Source organism: Actinia tenebrosa, unplaced genomic scaffold (assembly GCF_029948245.1).
Source record: "Actinia tenebrosa isolate PJP-AT-01 unplaced genomic scaffold, QUT_ActTen_1.0 PGA_scaffold3__52_contigs__length_22856419, whole genome shotgun sequence".
NCBI classification, from domain to species: Eukaryota; Metazoa; Cnidaria; class Anthozoa; order Actiniaria; family Actiniidae; genus Actinia; species Actinia tenebrosa.
In genome coordinates this window covers 14,067,774-14,086,981 of record NW_028292580.1, presented here as the reverse complement: position 1 = coordinate 14,086,981, position 19,208 = coordinate 14,067,774, and the positions used below count along the sequence as shown (strand labels likewise).

Here is a 19,208-nt window from a genome sequence, read left to right as displayed (position 1 = left end):
CCATATCTGATCCTGATCGATAGTCAAACATTTTAATGCTAAAAAAACCCCTGCCTTCTATCCACGCTCCCCACCACGTACAGTGACGTCTGCTAATTTGAACACGTTTTGCAACACTGTCGCGAACGAATCCCACGGATCTCGAACCGCAAGGCCGTACTGCGATCAAATCGCAGCAAAAAATGGTGCAAATTTTGATCTCTTTGATAAATAAAGAATATTTTTATTTCTGTACAATTCAATTCGTCAAGAAACCATAAGTCTATGTTTTTAGCACTCTGTTTTGTTGAAGGTTGGAATAATATTTTGTTCTCATAAACAGGAGCTTATTAAAGTACCAGGCGCATTCTGGAAAATTCTTTGACCCCTAAATAAACGTAAACTGAGAATTCTTTGGTTTCTTTGTTTCTATTTCTATAAGCCTCAAATATGTTTCGACTTCATTCAAAGGTTGGAATAATATTTTGTTCTCATAAACAGAAGCTTATTAAAGTACCAGGCGCATTCTGGAAAATTCTTTGACCCCTAAATAAACGTAAACTGAGAATTCTTTGGTTTCTTTGTTTCTATTTTTATAAGCCTCAAATATGTTTCGACTTCATTTAACGTAATTATGTATTTTTATTGATATATAAGATGAACTAGAAAGCGAAAATATTTCTCTATTTTTTCATCGCAAGATCCTCATTCTTATTTTCTTGAATTATTTTCTAATTATGGACGACAAAAACAGTTAGATTTTTTGGCTGGCAAACGTTTACCACGCACAAAGGAAAGCAGAGTTAAATTCAATTTGCTGCAGTGTATCTAATTGTATTCTATCCATGACTTAATAACGATATCAATTATTGATACATAATGCTATATTCCAATAATTATTGGTTCACAGTCACTTATAAATACTTCTCCCTTCAAAAAAGCCACCCATTTTATAGAACACTCTTAACATGGCACACTTTTTTGCTGTAAAGCAGTTGTTGATATGAAGTGATCATTTAATCAACTTTATAGAAGTTCTTATGTTTGATGAGGCTTGACTATTACGAAATTAATTGTGTAGAAACGGTATCAGATAATATAACGAGACAGTATTTGCTGTGCCTCTAATTTCTTATTGCAGTAAAATTTGGGTAAAAAATAGGGTTGGAAGGCGAACTTCGGAGCAAAGAGTTATTTCTTTGACTTTGATTTAAGTCAATATATAAAAAACATTTTATCTTTTAGCGCAATATGCATCAATGTCTTCCGCGTTATGAAGTAAAGTTGATTCGTTTTTGAATGATGCATAGTATGATGTTTTGCGAATGCTAACATTACTAAGCGGGTGTAGATGCGGGTACCCGATTCATTGCCAGTTACTAATTTTTAGGTAAGTTGTCAGTTAACTGTTCAACCCCTTCCACATTCTCGCAGTAAGAAACAACGAATGAGCGAAAGAAGCAAGGGCTTGACAGCCATCACATTTCCACATACAAATCCCACTTACATAACTTTTCATTTTATATTCATATAATGCCATTTCTTCTGTGTCACACGTTTTCGTATGAAAAAATGTCTTCGTATATTAATAGCGAGGTGCTCTTTTCATTTATCTCGGTAGTTCATTTTGAGACAATTTTTCGATCGATTTAAGGAAAGTAGCTAGGGTCACGTGACCTGTTACTGCAATTCGTTTATTGTTGATAATGCAGAAAAGAAAGAAAAAAATGCTTAAGAAAATTGCATGTCCTAAATATTACACGGAATTGCACGTTTTGTACTAGTAGTCCGTTTCTGCGTGTTTAAGGTTCATGTACTTCTAGAGAGGTCGTTAAATCGTTTTCAATAATCAATAATTGTTTGCTCCAATTTAAGTTGCGAGGGTTTAATCTTTCGCTGTGTTTGTATTGTGGTTTGATGTATTTTGGAAGACGACCACAAAATAATGACAAAATTACGTTGTAACTGCCAAACCGTATGTGAATAAACCGCATGTACAGGGATACTTGAGATCTTCGAATGTTTTCGTCTCCTTCTCACGATTCTCTTAATGATCTATGTGTAAAGCTCCGCCAGTGACTCATTAAATAAGCTATATTCTTTTAATCTGGTGTATAAACACGTGTCATCTTCTTATTTCCTATCATAGCCATGTTTTCAGACATTTCCAGCTCCCCAAAAGATTTAAGTGAAAAGTCAGACACAGTTTGGATTCTTTCTTTACTTTTTAATGTTTCATTTTATGGTTGATTTTTGTACTAAATTAATTGACAAATAGTTGTAAAGTTGACCATTAAAAAAATCTTTAGAATTAGTGAAAAGAAATCTCAAAAATCTCCAAGTGGTAAATAAAAATAAGAATACTTGTCTTTGGTGAGAAGGTTTGCAAAAGTAGTAAAGACAAGTGAAACCTTTGACATCAAAGATATCAAAAGGCACAACTTTACTAACTAGGCTTGAAATCATATTTCTCGAAATCGAATAACGCGATTTCTTTCCATTTTTCAGAAGGACTATTGGAATAGTAACACAACACTATGACCCCAAAAAAATCTTTTCCCAAGTCCAGTAAGAAAAGGTTTCGGTCACATGAACTAATTGCTTTGCATCGTTTACATTTTTGTTGCCCAAAAGTTCCGACGGCAATTATTTCGAAACGCTTCCATACAAATCTTCGAAACTTCGTTAAGTTGAAGACAAACATATGAACTTTAAGTTCTGTTAAACAATTTTTAAAACAAACGTCTGATTTCGCCAAAAATGGAATGTATAAAAAAATGACATGACGTCACTGTATTGCTATGGTAACTCCGATCATAATAAATTGTATATCATTTAAAACTTGAATCTATCTCTAGACATGTCATAATACTTTATTTGAAATTAATTTATTGGCAGCGACGCATTTCCCCTTCAAACTTTGAAGGTACGCCACAAACAAAACCCAGTCGAGCCACCTTAAGGTTCATGTACTTCTAGAGAGGTCGTTAAATCGTTTTCAATAATCAATAATTGTTTGCTCCAATTTAAGTTGCGGGGGTTTAATCTTTCGCTGTGGTTGTATTGTGGTTTTGATGTATTTTGGAAGACAACCACAAAATAATGACAAAAAGTACGTTGTAACTGCCAAACCGTATGTGAATAAACCACACTTACAGGATACTTGAGATCTTCGAATGTTTTCGTCTCCTTCTCACGATTCGCTTAATGATCTATGTATAAAGCTCCGCCAGTGACTCATTAAATAAGCTATATTTTTTCAATCTGGTGTATAAACGCGTGTCATCTTCTTATTTCCCATCATAGCCATGTTTTCAGACATTTCCAGCTCCCCAAAAATTTTAAGTATTTAAAAGTCAGACACAGTTTGGATTCTTTTTAATGTTTTATTTTATGGTTAATTTTTGTATTAAATTAATTGACAAATAATCAGTTATTTCTTGTTAATCAGCTTTTGAGTGCTGTCACTTTGAGTACCGGGTATGATGCGCGCTATTTCGGCTGATCGGTTTTTTCATTCCCTGCAATACTCCCTTTGCTAGATCGCGTAAGACCGCTGGAAAAAGATATTGGGGCGCGCTTCGATAACTTGGAATCGAGGCTATCCCTGTATACGAACTCATCTCTCTGTGACAGATATAAGAGGTTTTTAGTATTAGTTGCTGTTAAGAAAGCTTTTTGATCGTTTCAACGACTTATGGAGGTAAATAATACTAACAAGAAAAGGCAAAGAAGCCGAGGAAAGCAATGTGCAGCAGCAGCTTGCAATAGCTTTGAATACTTGAACGATGGAAGCCGTTCAAACATTCGGTTTTTCCAGTTCCCAGCGAAGGTATCTTTGCGAACTCGCTGGTGCAACTTGATCAAGAGGCAGCATGGGAGAGATGGATTTTATGTTAAGCCATCTACAGTGGTCTGCGATAAACATTTTCAGCAAGAAGACATTTACAAACCTCCAGGAGGAACGCGACATAGGTTACGGCCAGGTACGTGAGCTAAGTGATTATCGATCAAGCTGGATTTACTTTGTTTGATTGTTTCATTCAAAATGCTTACTGCATGCATGGAGCCTATGTAATGGCTTATAACATGTTCTTTCAGTCAAATGATAAGTAAAAAGTCAGATACATTAAATTCTACTTTCCTTGTGCCCATTATAGACTAGCTCGAACCTAGTAGCTTACTCAAAACTCGTTTCACTGTTTAAAATTACCTATTTATCACTATCGTTTCACTGTTGTTGCAGGTGCAGAGCCATCGATTTTCGAGTGGTCACCTCAACCCAAGAAAAAGACAAGAAGAGTTTTGACAAGAAGAGTGTTAAAAAGTAAAGAAAATGTGTCACCAAAGCCTCAAGAACAAAGCGTTTACATTGACATTGAAGAGAAAAAGGACCTTGAAGAGAGCCCCAGTGAACCTGCAGTAAATGTATGCGAGACTGACGAAACTGATATGCCTCAGGTAGTTACATACAAACTATTATGAATGTTTTTTTTCTTTTGCCCAAAAAATATACCCTTGGTATTATGGGTTTACCTTGCGAGTATAAAACTAATAAGTCTCATTTTATGTTGCACTGATAGCAGCACAGAATGCCATCCAAGTGCTCAAATATAAATGTTTGTAAAACTTATAAATGTGTTGTGCTGTTTTAAATAACTACCCATAATGTTATTGTTGTTCATTGCTATATTTATTATTATATATTTATGAGAGTAAACTTGACAAAAAACTTTCTTGTTGTATTGCAGGTACAAGAAAAATCCACACAGACTGACTGGTCATTTGATTTTCCATCATCTTCAAAGAATAATGACCATGATTATGCCTTCACCTTTACTCAAACACCTAAGTACCCTTGCGAATACCAACAGACTATGCAGGAAAGGCTAGAAGTCAAGTCAGAGATGTTGAACAGTCTTAGGGTTAAAGTGGGAAATTTACAGAAAGAACTTGATGACTACAAAGAAAGGGAATTCAGCCTTCAGAAATTTAAAGATGATGACTCTGCCATTCAGTTTTACACTGGATTCCCCAACTATGATACACTTGTGCACTTTTTTAATTACATTGAACCAAAACTTGAAAAAATGCAGTATTGGGGCAGTGGTGATGTAAAAGATTCCCAGACATATCAAGAACAAGGCAAAAAGAAACCAGGTCCCAAAAGGAACATAACATTTATAAATGAGTTTTTTATGGTATTAGTTAGACTTAAAGTTGGTCTTTTTGTCAGGGATTTAGCTGATAGGTTTAACATCTCTATGGGTCATTTTTCCAAGATTTTTTGTACCTGGATAAATTTTTTATATTTTGAATTAGACCAGTTATTTCCATTTCCTTCTCAAAGTGCAGTGAGAAGAAATATGCCAGAGCAGTTTGCTCTGTATCCAACAACAAGGGTAATAATTGATTGTACAGAGATATTTGTGGAGGTTCCCTCTTCTATGACAGCGCAATCATTAACATGGTCGAATTACAAACACCACAACACTTTTAAAGCTTTAATTGGTATTTCTCCAAATGGTCAAGTAACCTTTGTTTCTAAACTGTGGGGTGGAAGGGTTTCAGATAAGTTTATAACTCAGCAATCAGGCTTAATCCAATTTCTTAATACTGGGGATAATGTCATGGCTGACAGGGGGTTTGATATTGGAGACATCTTACCTCAGGGAGTACATTTAAACATTCCTCCTTACAAAGGTAGTAGAAATCAGCTTACTGCTGAAGAAGTTCAAGAGACAGTGCATATTGCATCTGTACGCATTCATGTGGAGCGAGCAATAGGGAGAATAAAGGGATATCATATTCTTGATGGGACCCTGCCTTTAAGTCTATCTCATGTAGCTAATCAGATATTTACTGTTTGCTCCTATCTAACTAATTTTTTGCCACCTTTACTCCCACCAAAATGTATCTGATTAATAATGAGATTATTATTAAGATAATTACAAAAGTATTTTTCTACTATAAAAGTCTTCGAATGACTATTTAGCTATCAAGTAACCAAGAACTTTTTGTACATTTCATACAAATCATGTATGTAAGATTTAGTAATAAAAATACAGTGACTTGTTTTGTCCAAAAACGTTTTTCTTAAAAACAAACCATATGTTGATAAAAATTTGTGCAAAATTGTTAATAGCCTGCAGTCAGTATACCCACAAAATACATGTACATGTAACTACTGACTGCACTTTAACTATATTTTACAAGGCTAAACACTTCTTTTGGCCTTTTGTGTCTTCTTGAAACTTTTCCAACCACCATGCTTATAAAGTGGGATGCCATGCTGAACTCTTCTTGTAAACACTTCGGGGAGAAATGCCCTTCGATAGAAGTATTCGATCCTTGGTAGAACAAAACTAAACCACCACTGTCTATCAAAGTATACTCTTTCAATGTTCAAGTTTGCTGGACCAAACCAAACTACAAAATCAATCCATTGTAGCTCACAGACAAACATTTGTCCCTGGACTTGATAGTAGTATTGATGACCATGTTTTAGTTTAGGAACTTGACCGTCTCGTATTGATAAACAGAAGTTTTTGTCCTGGCATGCTTCTTCAACAGACATTCCTTTCTTCGAAAAAGGACATTTCACTTCTAATCCACCCTGCTTCTGCCCATTAGCATTCTGGTCGAAAACCATTCTGTCAAGGCTTGCCCCATATCCTGGCCTGACTTTTGAAATAATTGTTCCTACTTCCCAGACTTTCAAATTTGCATTCCCCTCTCTAGCTTTCACTGCAATGTAGTCTTCAACTGCAACAGATTCATGCAACTGTCCATATTCAAGTGCTGGAACAGGCTTTCTGACATCAGGGATATACATCATCCTCTTTAGCAGCTTATCAGGTTCTGACGTCCTGACTGCTGCAGATTTGAAATTTGAAGCAGTCAGTTTAATCCTCTTTAATTCCCGCCAAGATGCATTTGCACTCTGTCCTCTTGTCATCCTCTCAATTGTTTCTATTTCATTGTCATCAGCTTTCTCAGTATAAATGTCAATCATTGACTTAAAATTCATAGTTGAAATGTCATAAAAATCATTGAATGGCAACTCAATATCTTGTTCTATTTCAATATCTGGTGCACTTTCAGGAACTGACTCACAAACATTGTCAATAATCAAATTCTCATCATCAACTTGCAGAGGCTTGATATCATGAAACAAGAAAAATGAAGAGCTTTGCATAGATTGAGCAAGATTGGAACACAGTGTTTCAAGTCTTCCTGTGTTTATTTGTCTGTCATCTGGAGCCCTTGGATCATACAGGCTGTTTTTTGCTTTTTTTCTTGCTTCTTTTCCAAAGCTATACTTTGTAATTACGATGTCATCCACTGGCTTAGGCTGTATCCGAACATTTCGAGGTACATTCCAACTACATAGCCTTGATGTGCATGACACTGGCTCACAGCTTTCCTTCAAACCTCTATGGGAGAAGTCTTCCATGGCAAATAAGACCCCACCAACATGATTACAATGGCCACGACCATGTACACCCCTCCCTGCTGGGCACATACAAGCAGCTTTTAAAACATCTCCAAGATGAGTGAAAGAGATAATGGCCTTGTATTTCTCTTGCTTCATGGAAGCCAACACTTCTGCTTCGACATACGTAACTCTCGTAGAACAACCGACTCGAATGTCTTTGATATGTCCCTCTTTAAAAAACTGATACGCTTTGAGTTTTTTGTAAGCTGATGTCTGAATAGATGTGTGGTTATACTTGGATGTCTTGGTTACAAGGTAATCGTAAAGCTGCACAAGGTTAAACGTGGGTAGGTTTCGTAAGTCCTTGCTCCACTGGCAGTGTGAACATTCACGCGATAGCTTTTCGTAGGTTGTTTCTTCGTTGCTTTTAGTGTTTGATACGATATTTACTAATGCTTGCTCTCTGGCTTGCGGTTTTACATAATGATCCTTGGTCTCAGCATCTCCTTGTAATCTTAAATCTTTCCTTTGGAAAGTTGTGTGACATCGAATCACAAGGTCAGACTTGTTTCCACTCGACGTCTGATTTTCACGACGTAAAATCTCGCGTAATTCCTTGACAGTAAACTTTTTTAGCTCATCAAGCGATGGAATGGTTTCCATTGAATTAGTTCACTTAAAAATTTCAAATAAAATCACCGTATTACTGACTTTTGCTACTACTTGGAATAAAAAACACACTCGTTGATAAGGGATTGTTGTTGTTGTCACGCCAGCAATACAGGGATAGCCTCGTTTTCGCGTTAGAAGCGAACACGCGGCTTAGAGTCCAGCGGTCGCTAACCGAGAACTCGAAACTGGAGTATTTCTCACAAAATGGTTTCTTCCGAGTATTCCGGTTTTCTTCCTCCATTAAAATCAACTAGAGAGTCATTAATACTAAAAACAGTGTATGGGAGATCTAGTGAGTATAGGGGGGGGGCATGCTCCCCTTTTTTCATGATCAAAGTCCAGCCACCACTGATAAAACGCAGTGGTATTGCATGTGGAGTCTTACTCCCTGTTCGAGCTCTTCTTGCTACTTGCAAGACATAAATGTTAAAACTACGATGTACGGACACCTTTGCATCTCGTTTACTTTACCTATCCGCATAAAATAAGATCTTATTTTTTTGTCACTTCAAGTTTGTGTGCAAATGTACATATTTGTAAATTACAGCTAGTTTTTCCCACGTGAAAAGGAGTGGCCATGGGTTAATTATGCTTGGTGATCGGCGACAGAAGCGACTTACCAGATTTGCTAGTCATAGCACGCAAGGGCTAAATTCTATACGGTCTCAACAAAATTATGCATCGATCGCACGGCAACATTGAAGCTGACGCCGTAATCAAAATTGATCTGGGTTAACCGGTCTGGCATCGTCCCCCAAGTGTCTGCTAAAGTGGGATTGGTCTGGCTCGTGCACCATGGCTTGACCTCTTGCGTTACATGATGATAACTGAACAGTTATCAACACCCTGGCTGCTTACATTTCACCATTTGAAAGACTAGACTAGAGCGAGAGTACAATCATCACGACATTCCTTAATTCAACAGCCATTATACTGACCTGGTGATGATATCCACACAAGTACTAACACTATTTCTTGGTAAGTAAGCAAGTCATCTAAGGAAATATGGAAACAAGTTAGAACATTATTATATGAGTCGCCAGATTAGGTACATCACTTGTAGACTTGTGTTCAATAGCGGACGATTCACGACCCATATAACGTGTCGAAGGTTTTATCAACATTCTTTCAATCTATGAAATTTTATGATTGATTTAAGAACAGGCTTTCTTTGCTTATTTGTTTAGTGCTAAAATGCTTGCACAATATTTCTTCGGTCTTTTTAATTGCAAATTACGACAGTACTAGTTGTAGTAAAAATGCTGTAAATTCTTAACCTTTGCATGTTGATACTCTAGTTGAATGGCACCATCAAGTTAAAATTTTGATTAAGTATATTTTATAATACTCATAAAAGGGATATTTTTTACGAAAAATAGGCAAAACATCTAGCAGAGAGCAGCAAAAGTTCAATAATACATAAGAGTATGAAAAATGGTCGAATCAATTCGGTACTGCGTCGTGTTAAATACGTCAAATCTTTGTTGCACGTCATTAAACATAACATGATCGTGGATGTCAAGACATTTGACTCTCTCTCTCTCTCTCTCTCTCTCTCGCTCTCTCTCTATACATATATGTATATATCATAATCAAGATCTTTTTTTAATAACGTTATTCAATCCTTAAGATTAAGTAACATTTCCGTTTTATAGTGATTATTGATCGATCAACAAAATAATGAGGCACTACATTTTTTTTGGTATAATAAATACCTAGTGCATGGTAGAGTGCAAACCATATATTCGTGAAGAGTACAATTACAACTAAACAGAACTAAACACATTTATTTATTTTGTTTTCAATTGTTTCATTTGTGCTATTTTGTACCGTCTGATGAGTACTATTTCACAGATATGTGGTTTGCACTCTAACCATTCAACAATAAAACTCAAAGCAACCCGTTGATTGAGACCCAAAACAATGTTCTTAGGGCTTATCCAAGTCAGGGTGCTGCTTAATAATAGATGAATTAAAAAAGTAGTTCACACTGAACAGACTGAAGCTAATATACCTTACTTCAAAGGTTTACCAGTTCTCTGATCCGTTTTGATATTTATAGTACATGAAAGGTATTAAAGAAAAGCTTACATAAGTACATGGTCACCGAGAATAACTATATTAGCAGGCGGCCACTTGCGCACAATTGGCGAGAAACCCCGCTATATAGGCTTAATCATTTGTCCCATTTGTACCCATTTGGATCTGAGTTTAACTAACATCAATTTCTGGATTGAAGTCTGGATTGACGTTTTTTTTTTTGATATCAACAGTAATAATAGTACCCTGTGCATCCCAGCATGCGCCAGGGTTTGGGTGCAATGACACCTTCTTAATGGTTGAGCTTCATAAATGCGAGAAGACAATGCTGCAAGCTCTTATTGACGATCCCTCTGCGAATTGTAGGTAAGTGTGACTTCGACCGAATTTTACCACTGTTTTTCCATTTCAGACTATATGTCATTCCCTAGAGTATCATTTCTTTGTTTAATGGTTACACATCAGAAGATATAGATACAACTCAAACAAAGAATCTTATTTCTAGAGAATGACACATGGTCTTGGTGGATTGGGTTCATTAGGAAAATCTGGCATAGCTATTAAGTAATTATTAGTCTGTACATTTATGCTTCCTGTTAAATTAGTGCTGTTTTCTGAGGTAGGGTAACCTACTGAGGTCTAACTAATGTTTCGGTGTTGTTCACCAAGGAACGAAATTTTTAAAACAGCCACCGCTTGAACTATCCTGCCGATCTGCCCTACTTACCTTCCGTATGGAAGGCAGGGATAATGGAATTTATAAAATCGAATTACGTTTTCTTTCCTGTCCACGTAGAGAGGAGGTCAAAAAGCTTCAGCAATGTTCCCGGAAGTTGATTGTCGACAGATGTTACAGTTCGCTGTATGCCTTGTACCCCAAACTCCGTGAAGCCGTCGAGAAAATGATGGACGTGACTTTGAAGCAGGTCAATAAAGCATCGTTCTATTGCTCCGACCACAAGATGAAGATCAACTGGGAAATGATTCCAAACGCAGTGAAGAAAGTTCTGCCATGCGACAAGAGGTTTTTCGAGGAATCTCTGCAATGTGCTGAGAAGTTTCGTGCTGCTTTCAATAAAAACAAAAAGGATCCGGATTTATGCAGGTATATTTTTTTATTGACTATTGTAGATTGAAATTGTTTCTTGCATATAAAAGGTAAATTATTGTTACTGCTAAAAAATATAGACCCTATTCGTCGGAGTGCAAGGTGTTTCTATTACAGACACGTGCCATTCCAAAGAGTACATTTCATTGTTTAACGGTTGTGCATGAGAAAACACGTGTATATGGATACAACTAAAACAAATAATTTTATTATTTGGTGAATGGTCTGTAATTAAAAAAACATTGCTCCACCACGAATAGGGACAATGCAGGAAGCTGTATATAAATGTTTAAAGAAAGCGTCGCAGTGTCTTTTTTCAACAGATTGTACACAGAAACAAAACGATGCAGCCATCGAATTTCGTATATCTACTGTACAAGCTCGAGCATACTCTCAGTCAATAAACTGAATCCTTTCTGTGAAGGGGGAAGGGATATTGAGGAACCGTCCAACGATATGACTATCAAAAGTAAGTATCTGCTTGTATTGTTGTATGGAAATCGGGGCCTATAATAGACCACTTGCAGCACTTTGGAATGCAGCTCAATCTAGGGCACAAAACAATAGGTTCTAATTCTCAGGAGATTTGAATTCTTTTGTTTTGTCCCCAGATTGAGCTGCTTTGACATCACATGCAAGGGGTCTATTGTCATGTGGCCCCTAAATAGAGTTTGGCCAATCCAATAGAGCAGGTGCATGTTACGTCATTGCCGCCATCTTAATTGACGATAACAAAGAATTCCTCATTAGCTTCTCTTGTTAAATCAACTAAGATGGTGTCTATTTCATTGTTATTCTTATCTCAAGGGATTTTGAGTCACATGGTACACACACTCTATATTTTAAGGATGTTCTTGTTTGTCTTCAAAATAAATCTTGTCTACTTAATCCCATGATTGTACTCGATATTTTGATTCATCGCATTCTAGATAACATGGATCATCATATGATCGCTTGATAATAAATTCAGAAAACTAAGATTGATAATAAATATTTCTATTTGTATTAGAAAAACCGCTAAAATGTATGGTACATGTGTGCTCCAATTCGTCGTCATCCCTCTTTCCCACTCCCCCATGCGCTCCACCACAAGAAATCACATGTGCTACTCCAAAAGGACTGCCATTTGAATACGACGCCTGCATGACTTCAAGGTACTGGTATCAGCATTTTGTACTCGAAAATATAAAATAGCGTAATTTCTGCTCGTCAAACAATCATGCTCAAAAACGACTACGTCAAGTCGCTGTCGGTTTGGTACGCGCGGAACGTCCAGATGTCCGCGCTTAATAATTTCAACAGATATATTAAAGATGTTCTTAACGAAAATCAGGTGGCAATGTTTTTACGCATCGCATTACGCAGCTTGTCCCAGACTCGTCTTTAGTATTTCCAACATGCTGCCTTCCGGGTAGACATCAATAGTTGTTTGGGGGAAATATTTAAAAAAATTTATGTATCGCAAAAAAAATCATTCTCCAAATTACCTCTTTTTTTTTTTCATCACCGAGCGGAATTCTATTGTTGTCTTATAATCTATTTGTAAGAAAAACAGGAATGCCCTTTATCTAATCTGCAAACAAGCTTTATTAACCTTTGGTTGGTTTTCAGGATAACTTTAGAGCCTGTTGAGGGAGTAACAGTGACACAAGTAAATCGAAACTGTTCTAGCTCCTTTCTTTGTAAGTATGACGTGTTTTGCAGCACAGCTAACAGCACTGGAGCCATACAAAGTTGCAACGTTAACTGCTGCAAAGGAGAATTGTGTAACAAGGACAATTCATACCAAACAAAAATACAACCTACGGAATCAGAAGGCAAGTTACTTTGATTAAGTAACGATGCCGTTTAGAACAATAGCGAGAACAATAGGCCCGCGGCATGGGCAGCCGTTTACGATTTGGATTACGGAAGTGTTAATTAAATTACATTTTTCAATCTTATTGGCTTAAATTCGAAAAGCGCCAAATTCAAACTTATTTTCGTTCTTGTTCTTATACAAGTCCGGTATAGTTGCCGTAAATTGGCGAGCAGACTTGTTGAACAACGATTGATAACATAGGCGAGCTTGGAACAAATTGTATGTGGGGAACGATTTCCGAGTGTTCCCCAGATATAATTGGTCTAAAAAAAATTCGGACAATAGTTCCGATGTATCTTTGGTAAATGGAATGACAATTCGCTACTATTTCGGCGTTTTTCCGTAAAAAATACAATGACTATTTTTTTCGGCCAACCAGAGAGCTTGGATATAATTATTTAAGCCAATTATAGAAATCTTCACTGCGCATGCCTTGCCGTTGGGTGCTATCGTTCTAAACGGCATCGTTACTTAAAGATGATTTTCTGCCAAAGTCCGATAACATGATTATTAATTCACAATGCCCATTTTTAGTTTCTAGCCGTTCTTAGCCTTTAAGTGTCCACCATCCACCATCCACCCATCCACCCATCCACCCATCCACCCATCCACCCATCCACCCATCCACCCATCCACCCATCCACCCATCCACCCATCCACCCATCCACCCATCCACCCATCCACCCATCCACCCATCCACCCATCCACCCATCCACCCATCCACCCATCCACCCATCCACCCATCCACCCATCCACCAATCCAAGATAAGATAATTGACATTCTCCATTATTTTCAAGTTTCAAGTTTCAAGTGTATATCATCCGCATGCACCAAATCATCTAGCCCTCTTTTTCCCCCTCAATGCGGCCCGGAGCAAGAGATCACATGCAATAGCCCTCGAACTTCTGTTCCTTTGTACGACAGATGTATCACTTCAAGGTATGACTTATTGTAAGGGGTGGTCATTGATGGTTTTCTATATATGCGTTTACATATACGTGTATATACAATTGCATGAATGGATTCTCTCCATGGACAGCCACAAAGACATTTGTTTTCAAGCTTGCAAGCTGTTTCAAGGTTATTCCTTTAAAAAGCGATCATGGAGCGCTATGTTTTCCTATTTCAGACAACGTGTAATTCCCTAGAGCAGTTGTTGATACAACTCAAACAAAGAATCTTATTTTCTAGAGAAAAACATGTGGTCTGAAATGGGAAGGCATTACAGTATCAAAGCTAAAGAGTTCTACATGTGCTGTATGAAACGCAGTAAGGTAGAGGAAATGGAAAACCAGCGCATGTAAGATAAAATCCCAAGACATGGTTGTGTTCGCACCTCAAGTGTTTTATACGCATACGAAATTTTTTTCTGGCTATGACATCTTTTCTAATATTTATATTTTATTACTACAGGGTGTCAATGGGCTCAATTGCTGGTATTACAGTTGAACAAGAAATCCGTAACTGCTCCTACTCTTTACTATGCGAGTCTGAGTTGTTTTGTAAGGCTGTTAATAAGTCAGGCCTTGTAACGAGATGTGATATCCAGTGTTGTGAGGGAAATCTATGCAACAGGAAACGACCAATAAAAACTACACCAATACCTCAGACAGCTACACCAAAAGGTAAAATGTAACTATTATATTCTTAAAACTTTAAAAAAAAAAAAAAAAACCAATTATGATTATTATAATGCGCCTAACAAAATTACTCGATTCTGATTGAACAAGAGGAGTACAATTACTATCCCAAATTGCACTCTGTAGAGTCCCAATTAATTTGCTCGATTTTATTGAGTGTATTATAAAAGAAAAATCGCACAATCTTCTCATACAATTTGGAATTTATAGATACTTGTGATACAAAGATACATGCATGTTTTGAAAGTTCTGAAATTGAACTTGCCTTAAGGCTCGTCCATCAATTTTGAAAACTTTCAAAACATCGAATATCACTCTTACCTATTCCGAATTGTACTCGAGATCGTGCGATTTCCTATACTAATTTGTTAATATTTTTTGTTTTTAGTTTTCAGTCCACTGACCAAAACTGCAATCCCAACAAAACCCCCTAAAAGTTTGTATATATTACAATGGACCTTTCTCACACAGTTTCTATGTTGTCTAATAGTATTTAATAATAATATTTATCTATATGGCAAAAATCAAAAATGCCGTTTTGAAATGCGCCTTTCAAAACGGCAAAATCTGACAAAATCTGTCTAAAATAAATAGGATAAAAAAGAGGGTTTTTATTCGCATTAGGATAAACATGACTGCGCGTGTGAGTAAGGCTCATGTCCCTTTATAATGGCAGATATATTATTTATTTGTAGCTTTATTTTGTTGCTAAGAATAGAGCGTTTTCTCAAGGTTGCGTGCGCATCCAACTTGACGGGCCACTAAAATGAAAAACGCAAATTCAGTAAAATTGAGAAGACAGTTTTATATTTAAAGAGGAGAATAATCGATTTCATAAATTCTCGATCTTATCGGGAAAAAATCATAGCAATGCATGATAATACTCGTGTTATGGTATCGTGGACCATCAAGTTCCTTAAATTTGGATGCGCACGCAGCCTTGAGAAAACGGCCTATTCAAAATTGAATATTAATATTGTCCAAATGTCGACATGTGGGCAACATCAGGAGGCCATTACCCGGAGCGTGCGACTAGTACCCCTATTTTCTCGGACTACTAACGTTGTTTTTAGATTTGTATTCGGGTGCCAAATAACAAAACATTCCTCAATAGCTTCTGTTGTTCAATACACCAACATGTTGGCTATAGCTTTGTTCATTGCTTCACGAGGGGTTGGATTGAAGGCCGTTCTAAATATAGATGGTCTTTGAAAATGGAAACTCCCAAGAAAGATATGAGTTGTATGGCAACTTTTAGATTACCGTCAATTGAAGCGCTTCTGATTTTGTTAATTTTCATTTACAAGGAAAACCACTCAAATGTATGGTCTATAGTTGTTCCAATTCGTCATCATCGTTATTTGCCGCTCCCTCGTGTGCTCCACCACGAGAACTCACGTGTGCTACTCCAGAAGGACTTCCATTTGAATATGACGCCTGCATAACCACAAGGTACTGCAATTAGTTATTTCTACTTAAAAAATAGACATCATTATTAGCATTCACTATGGTTACCAAATATATTCGGAATTTAGTTCAGTGAATATTAATGATGGGTTAACAGTTTCATTTTTAAAAATAAGATAATCAGAAATAAGAGCTTTATATTGAATGACTTTTAGGAGTCTTAGCATTGTGATGTGCAATTCTTACGAAAGGCTATATTAATGACTTTATAATACACTCAAAAAAGTTTCTCGATTCCGATAGGACAAGAGTATAATTAAATCCCAAATTGTACTCTGTGGAGTCCCAATTAAGTTGCTCTTTTTTGTTGAGTGTATTATTTTAAAAAACGCACGATCTTCTCGTACTTCTTCTTCTTCGTCAAGATACAACATTTGAGACTTAAAAACTGAGCTTAGCCTGATTGGACTTATTTTGTAAATTGCTTAGTTTTTATCCTTAAAGAAAATTTTAAAAAAATATCTACCGCAAAACATAGAATATTTATAGGAAACTTTGCCTTCACTTTCTTACCAGCCCGAGATGGTCACAGCACGGCACAAAAGTTCACAAATTCTACACTAATTATTTTTGTATCCATAATTGAATTTTACAGGGTCGTAACTAAGCCGATTGCTGGTCTCATAGTAGAACAAGAAATGCGAAATTGCTCTTCATCCTTTCAGTGTCAGCAACCAAAGCTGTTCTGTGACATGGTCAATACAACGGGCCTTCTGAAGAAATGTGACGTTCACTGCTGTAAGGAGGATCTATGCAATAAGAAGGAAACCAAAGCCACCCTTGCACCACAATCAGTCACGCAGAGAGGTATGGCGCAACAAAAATAATACATAACATCAACTATGTTGTTCGTATGGTTATGCATATGCGTTACGTTTTTTCTCTACTTCGTTGCTTCTGAGTATCTGATTTCGTTTTAGTTTCCAGTCCACCAACAAAACTTCCAAAAGAATATCGACCAAAATTTCAAAAAGGTTTGTGCCTTAAAAAGTACTCAAATATTTGATCATAACCTTTTTGGGGAGTGGAGAGGTGCGCTTGAGCAGCAGTGTACGTTTATGCCTTTCTTATCTCTCTTAACTTAACTTAACTTGATGTGTCAGAGTTTCTATGTCGTGTATAGGAGTTTGGACAAAAGTGACCCCATCTTGGATATCAGGCCATCTACTCCATGGAGTTCGGGTGAAATATCGTAGAGTCAATAACGCTCTTGTCATAGAAGGTCATGTGACTTCTTATGGTTGTCATCGGAGGCCTGGGTCGGGTTTGACTACTTTCATCAGAGGAAACTGGACCCGGATCTTATATACACAAGAATTCATGGGAAGTGCTTCTTGCTGGAGAATCTTTGGAAGTTCAGGGTAACATATTTGATAATTTAATTCGTTTAGTAGAGATAGCAATTTAAATAAAAGAAATCATGGATTTTTAACTTTGATGTGTTCAGGAGGAAAGGTGGTTATAAGCAAGTGGAAAGATCAGGCTTGGAGGAATTTGACACGACAAAAGGCGATATCATATTCAATGAATTAAAAATGGGCGGAAAAGATCGTAAGTTTACGTCACGCATTATGATGATGATGATGTCTACCCTAGTTATGATCCTTGTTGTTAATCACGCCTTAATGGTGTTATTCATACCGAAGCTTGAACATGCAGAATGCAACATGTTCGTTGCAACTAGTTTTGAAAAATGAGACATGTAATGCTCAAGTTGGTAAATTTTTTGTTCATTGAAGAAGCACAGTGCAATGCCTAGAAGTGTGATGGATAAGATCGTAAGGGTGATATAAGAAAAGCACGCGGACAACTCGGTGTTGTTTCCACGTGTCTTTGATCTTTGCAGATTCAGGTGTAACATATGCAAACATGGATTACTGCATGGCGGTTAAGATTAAAATGCGCACTATCGTTTTCTATCTGATGGTAATTGGATTTAAATGAAATGACTAAACTACCGACACTAAATGTAATTACTTTACCTTAACCTTTCACTTTGGATAAGGATACGTTCATCCACAGTGGACAAATCTGTAAAAAACATTTTTGATCTACAGGTGATGCGTTCAATGGAATAACATACATGTGTGGTCAACCAGCAAAAAATTTCTGGCATGCGCAGAATGGACAGGCACTTAGAAGAGCCACTGTGATGTTAAGGCGTAAAACTGACGGAAGCAAAGCTGGTATTCATACTGCTACGTCGTGTGGCCAACCATCATTCATCGTCAAAGATATATTTGTTTACCACTAGCAATCGCTTGGAAGAATTGATGAATGGAGAATGCGCGGATAGCAGCTCAAATCAATTCAATCCGTATTAAAACCCGAAATTACTAGCCCACATGTGACGTCATCTCCGCCATTTTGCATACTTGTCAGCCATGTTAACTGTTTGAATTTTAACCAGCAGCTTTTTGCTTGTTTCTTTTATAACTGTATCTGATTGGCTAGCTGACTTTTGCATGTCTCTTGCTGGCTGGTGGCGGTTGTCTGGTGGCTTTGTCCAACGAATGGTGACTGACTGGTTTTTATTTTCCTTGTTTATTTTTTCATTGTCGGTTTGCTCGTTCCTTATCAAATTTCCTGTGCCATTGCTGAACCTGCGGTGGCGATTACCGACTACAAGGTTTTTTACGCTATATAATTATATATATATTGATTTCCCCGAGCCAACCATTTTTGCGGCTCTTAAATCATACCATTCTGCCATCTGATCAACACCGCTTTTTGTTAATCGTATTTAACCGGTGTATCATCATCATCATCATCATCATCCTCATCCTCATCATCATCTTCATCATCATCATCTTCATCATCATCCTCATTACCATCTTCATCATCGTCATTTATCGGTGATTGAGTGAAAACAGAGATTCAGTTCAGTCAATCCAACAGATTCGCTGATTGGTTCATACACTAACACAGAGTAAGTTGAAATTAAACAAATATTACTTAAAGTCGCGATCGTCTTGTCTTAGCATTCTGCATTCTAACAAAAA

The 19,208-nt window shown here is 37.0% G+C and overlaps 3 protein-coding genes across 3 annotated transcripts; 2 read left to right on the top strand and 1 right to left on the bottom strand.

The window, feature by feature from the left end:
• The first annotated feature begins 3,510 nt into the window (after window positions 1-3,510).
• Window positions 3,511-6,054, top strand: LOC148908715 (uncharacterized). Its single transcript, XM_089036034.1, has 3 exons — window positions 3,511-3,965; window positions 4,226-4,440; window positions 4,731-6,054. Exons 1-3 carry the CDS (start codon window positions 3,677-3,679, stop codon window positions 5,898-5,900), a joined length of 1,674 nt encoding a protein of 557 aa, XP_088892160.1. The 5' UTR covers window positions 3,511-3,676; the 3' UTR covers window positions 5,901-6,054.
• LOC148908714 (uncharacterized) lies at window positions 5,469-8,278 on the bottom strand. The gene has a single exon (XM_089036033.1). The coding sequence runs from the start codon at window positions 8,078-8,080 to the stop codon at window positions 6,197-6,199; it is 1,884 nt and encodes a 627-aa protein (XP_088892159.1). The 5' UTR covers window positions 8,081-8,278; the 3' UTR covers window positions 5,469-6,196.
• A 651-nt stretch (window positions 8,279-8,929) lies between these two features.
• On the top strand, window positions 8,930-19,169 carry LOC116287019 (uncharacterized). Its single transcript, XM_031693626.2, has 15 exons — window positions 8,930-9,067; window positions 10,363-10,495; window positions 10,926-11,234; window positions 11,561-11,706; window positions 12,247-12,391; window positions 12,849-13,054; window positions 13,897-14,038; window positions 14,513-14,724; window positions 15,128-15,175; window positions 16,047-16,191; window positions 16,802-17,013; window positions 17,127-17,180; window positions 17,330-17,567; window positions 17,654-17,757; window positions 18,264-19,169. Exons 1-15 carry the CDS (start codon window positions 9,034-9,036, stop codon window positions 18,458-18,460), a joined length of 2,325 nt encoding a protein of 774 aa, XP_031549486.1. The 5' UTR covers window positions 8,930-9,033; the 3' UTR covers window positions 18,461-19,169.
• Window positions 19,170-19,208: the final 39 nt, after the last annotated feature.

Coding starts and splice junctions, on each gene's coding strand:
- LOC148908715 (XM_089036034.1), top strand. CDS start 3,677: ATGGAGGTAAATAATACTAACAAGAAAAGGCAAAGAAGCCGAGGAAAG. Junction 3,966..4,225: donor GCGACATAGGTTACGGCCAG/GTACGTGAGCTA, acceptor CTGTTGTTGCAG/GTGCAGAGCCATCGATTTTC. Junction 4,441..4,730: donor ACGAAACTGATATGCCTCAG/GTAGTTACATAC, acceptor GTTGTATTGCAG/GTACAAGAAAAATCCACACA.
- LOC148908714 (XM_089036033.1), bottom strand. CDS start 8,080: ATGGAAACCATTCCATCGCTTGATGAGCTAAAAAAGTTTACTGTCAAG.
- LOC116287019 (XM_031693626.2), top strand. CDS start 9,034: ATGATATCCACACAAGTACTAACACTATTTCTTG. Junction 16,192..16,801: donor GACGCCTGCATAACCACAAG/GTACTGCAATTA, acceptor TGAATTTTACAG/GGTCGTAACTAAGCCGATTG. Junction 17,181..17,329: donor TCGACCAAAATTTCAAAAAG/GTTTGTGCCTTA, acceptor TGTCGTGTATAG/GAGTTTGGACAAAAGTGACC.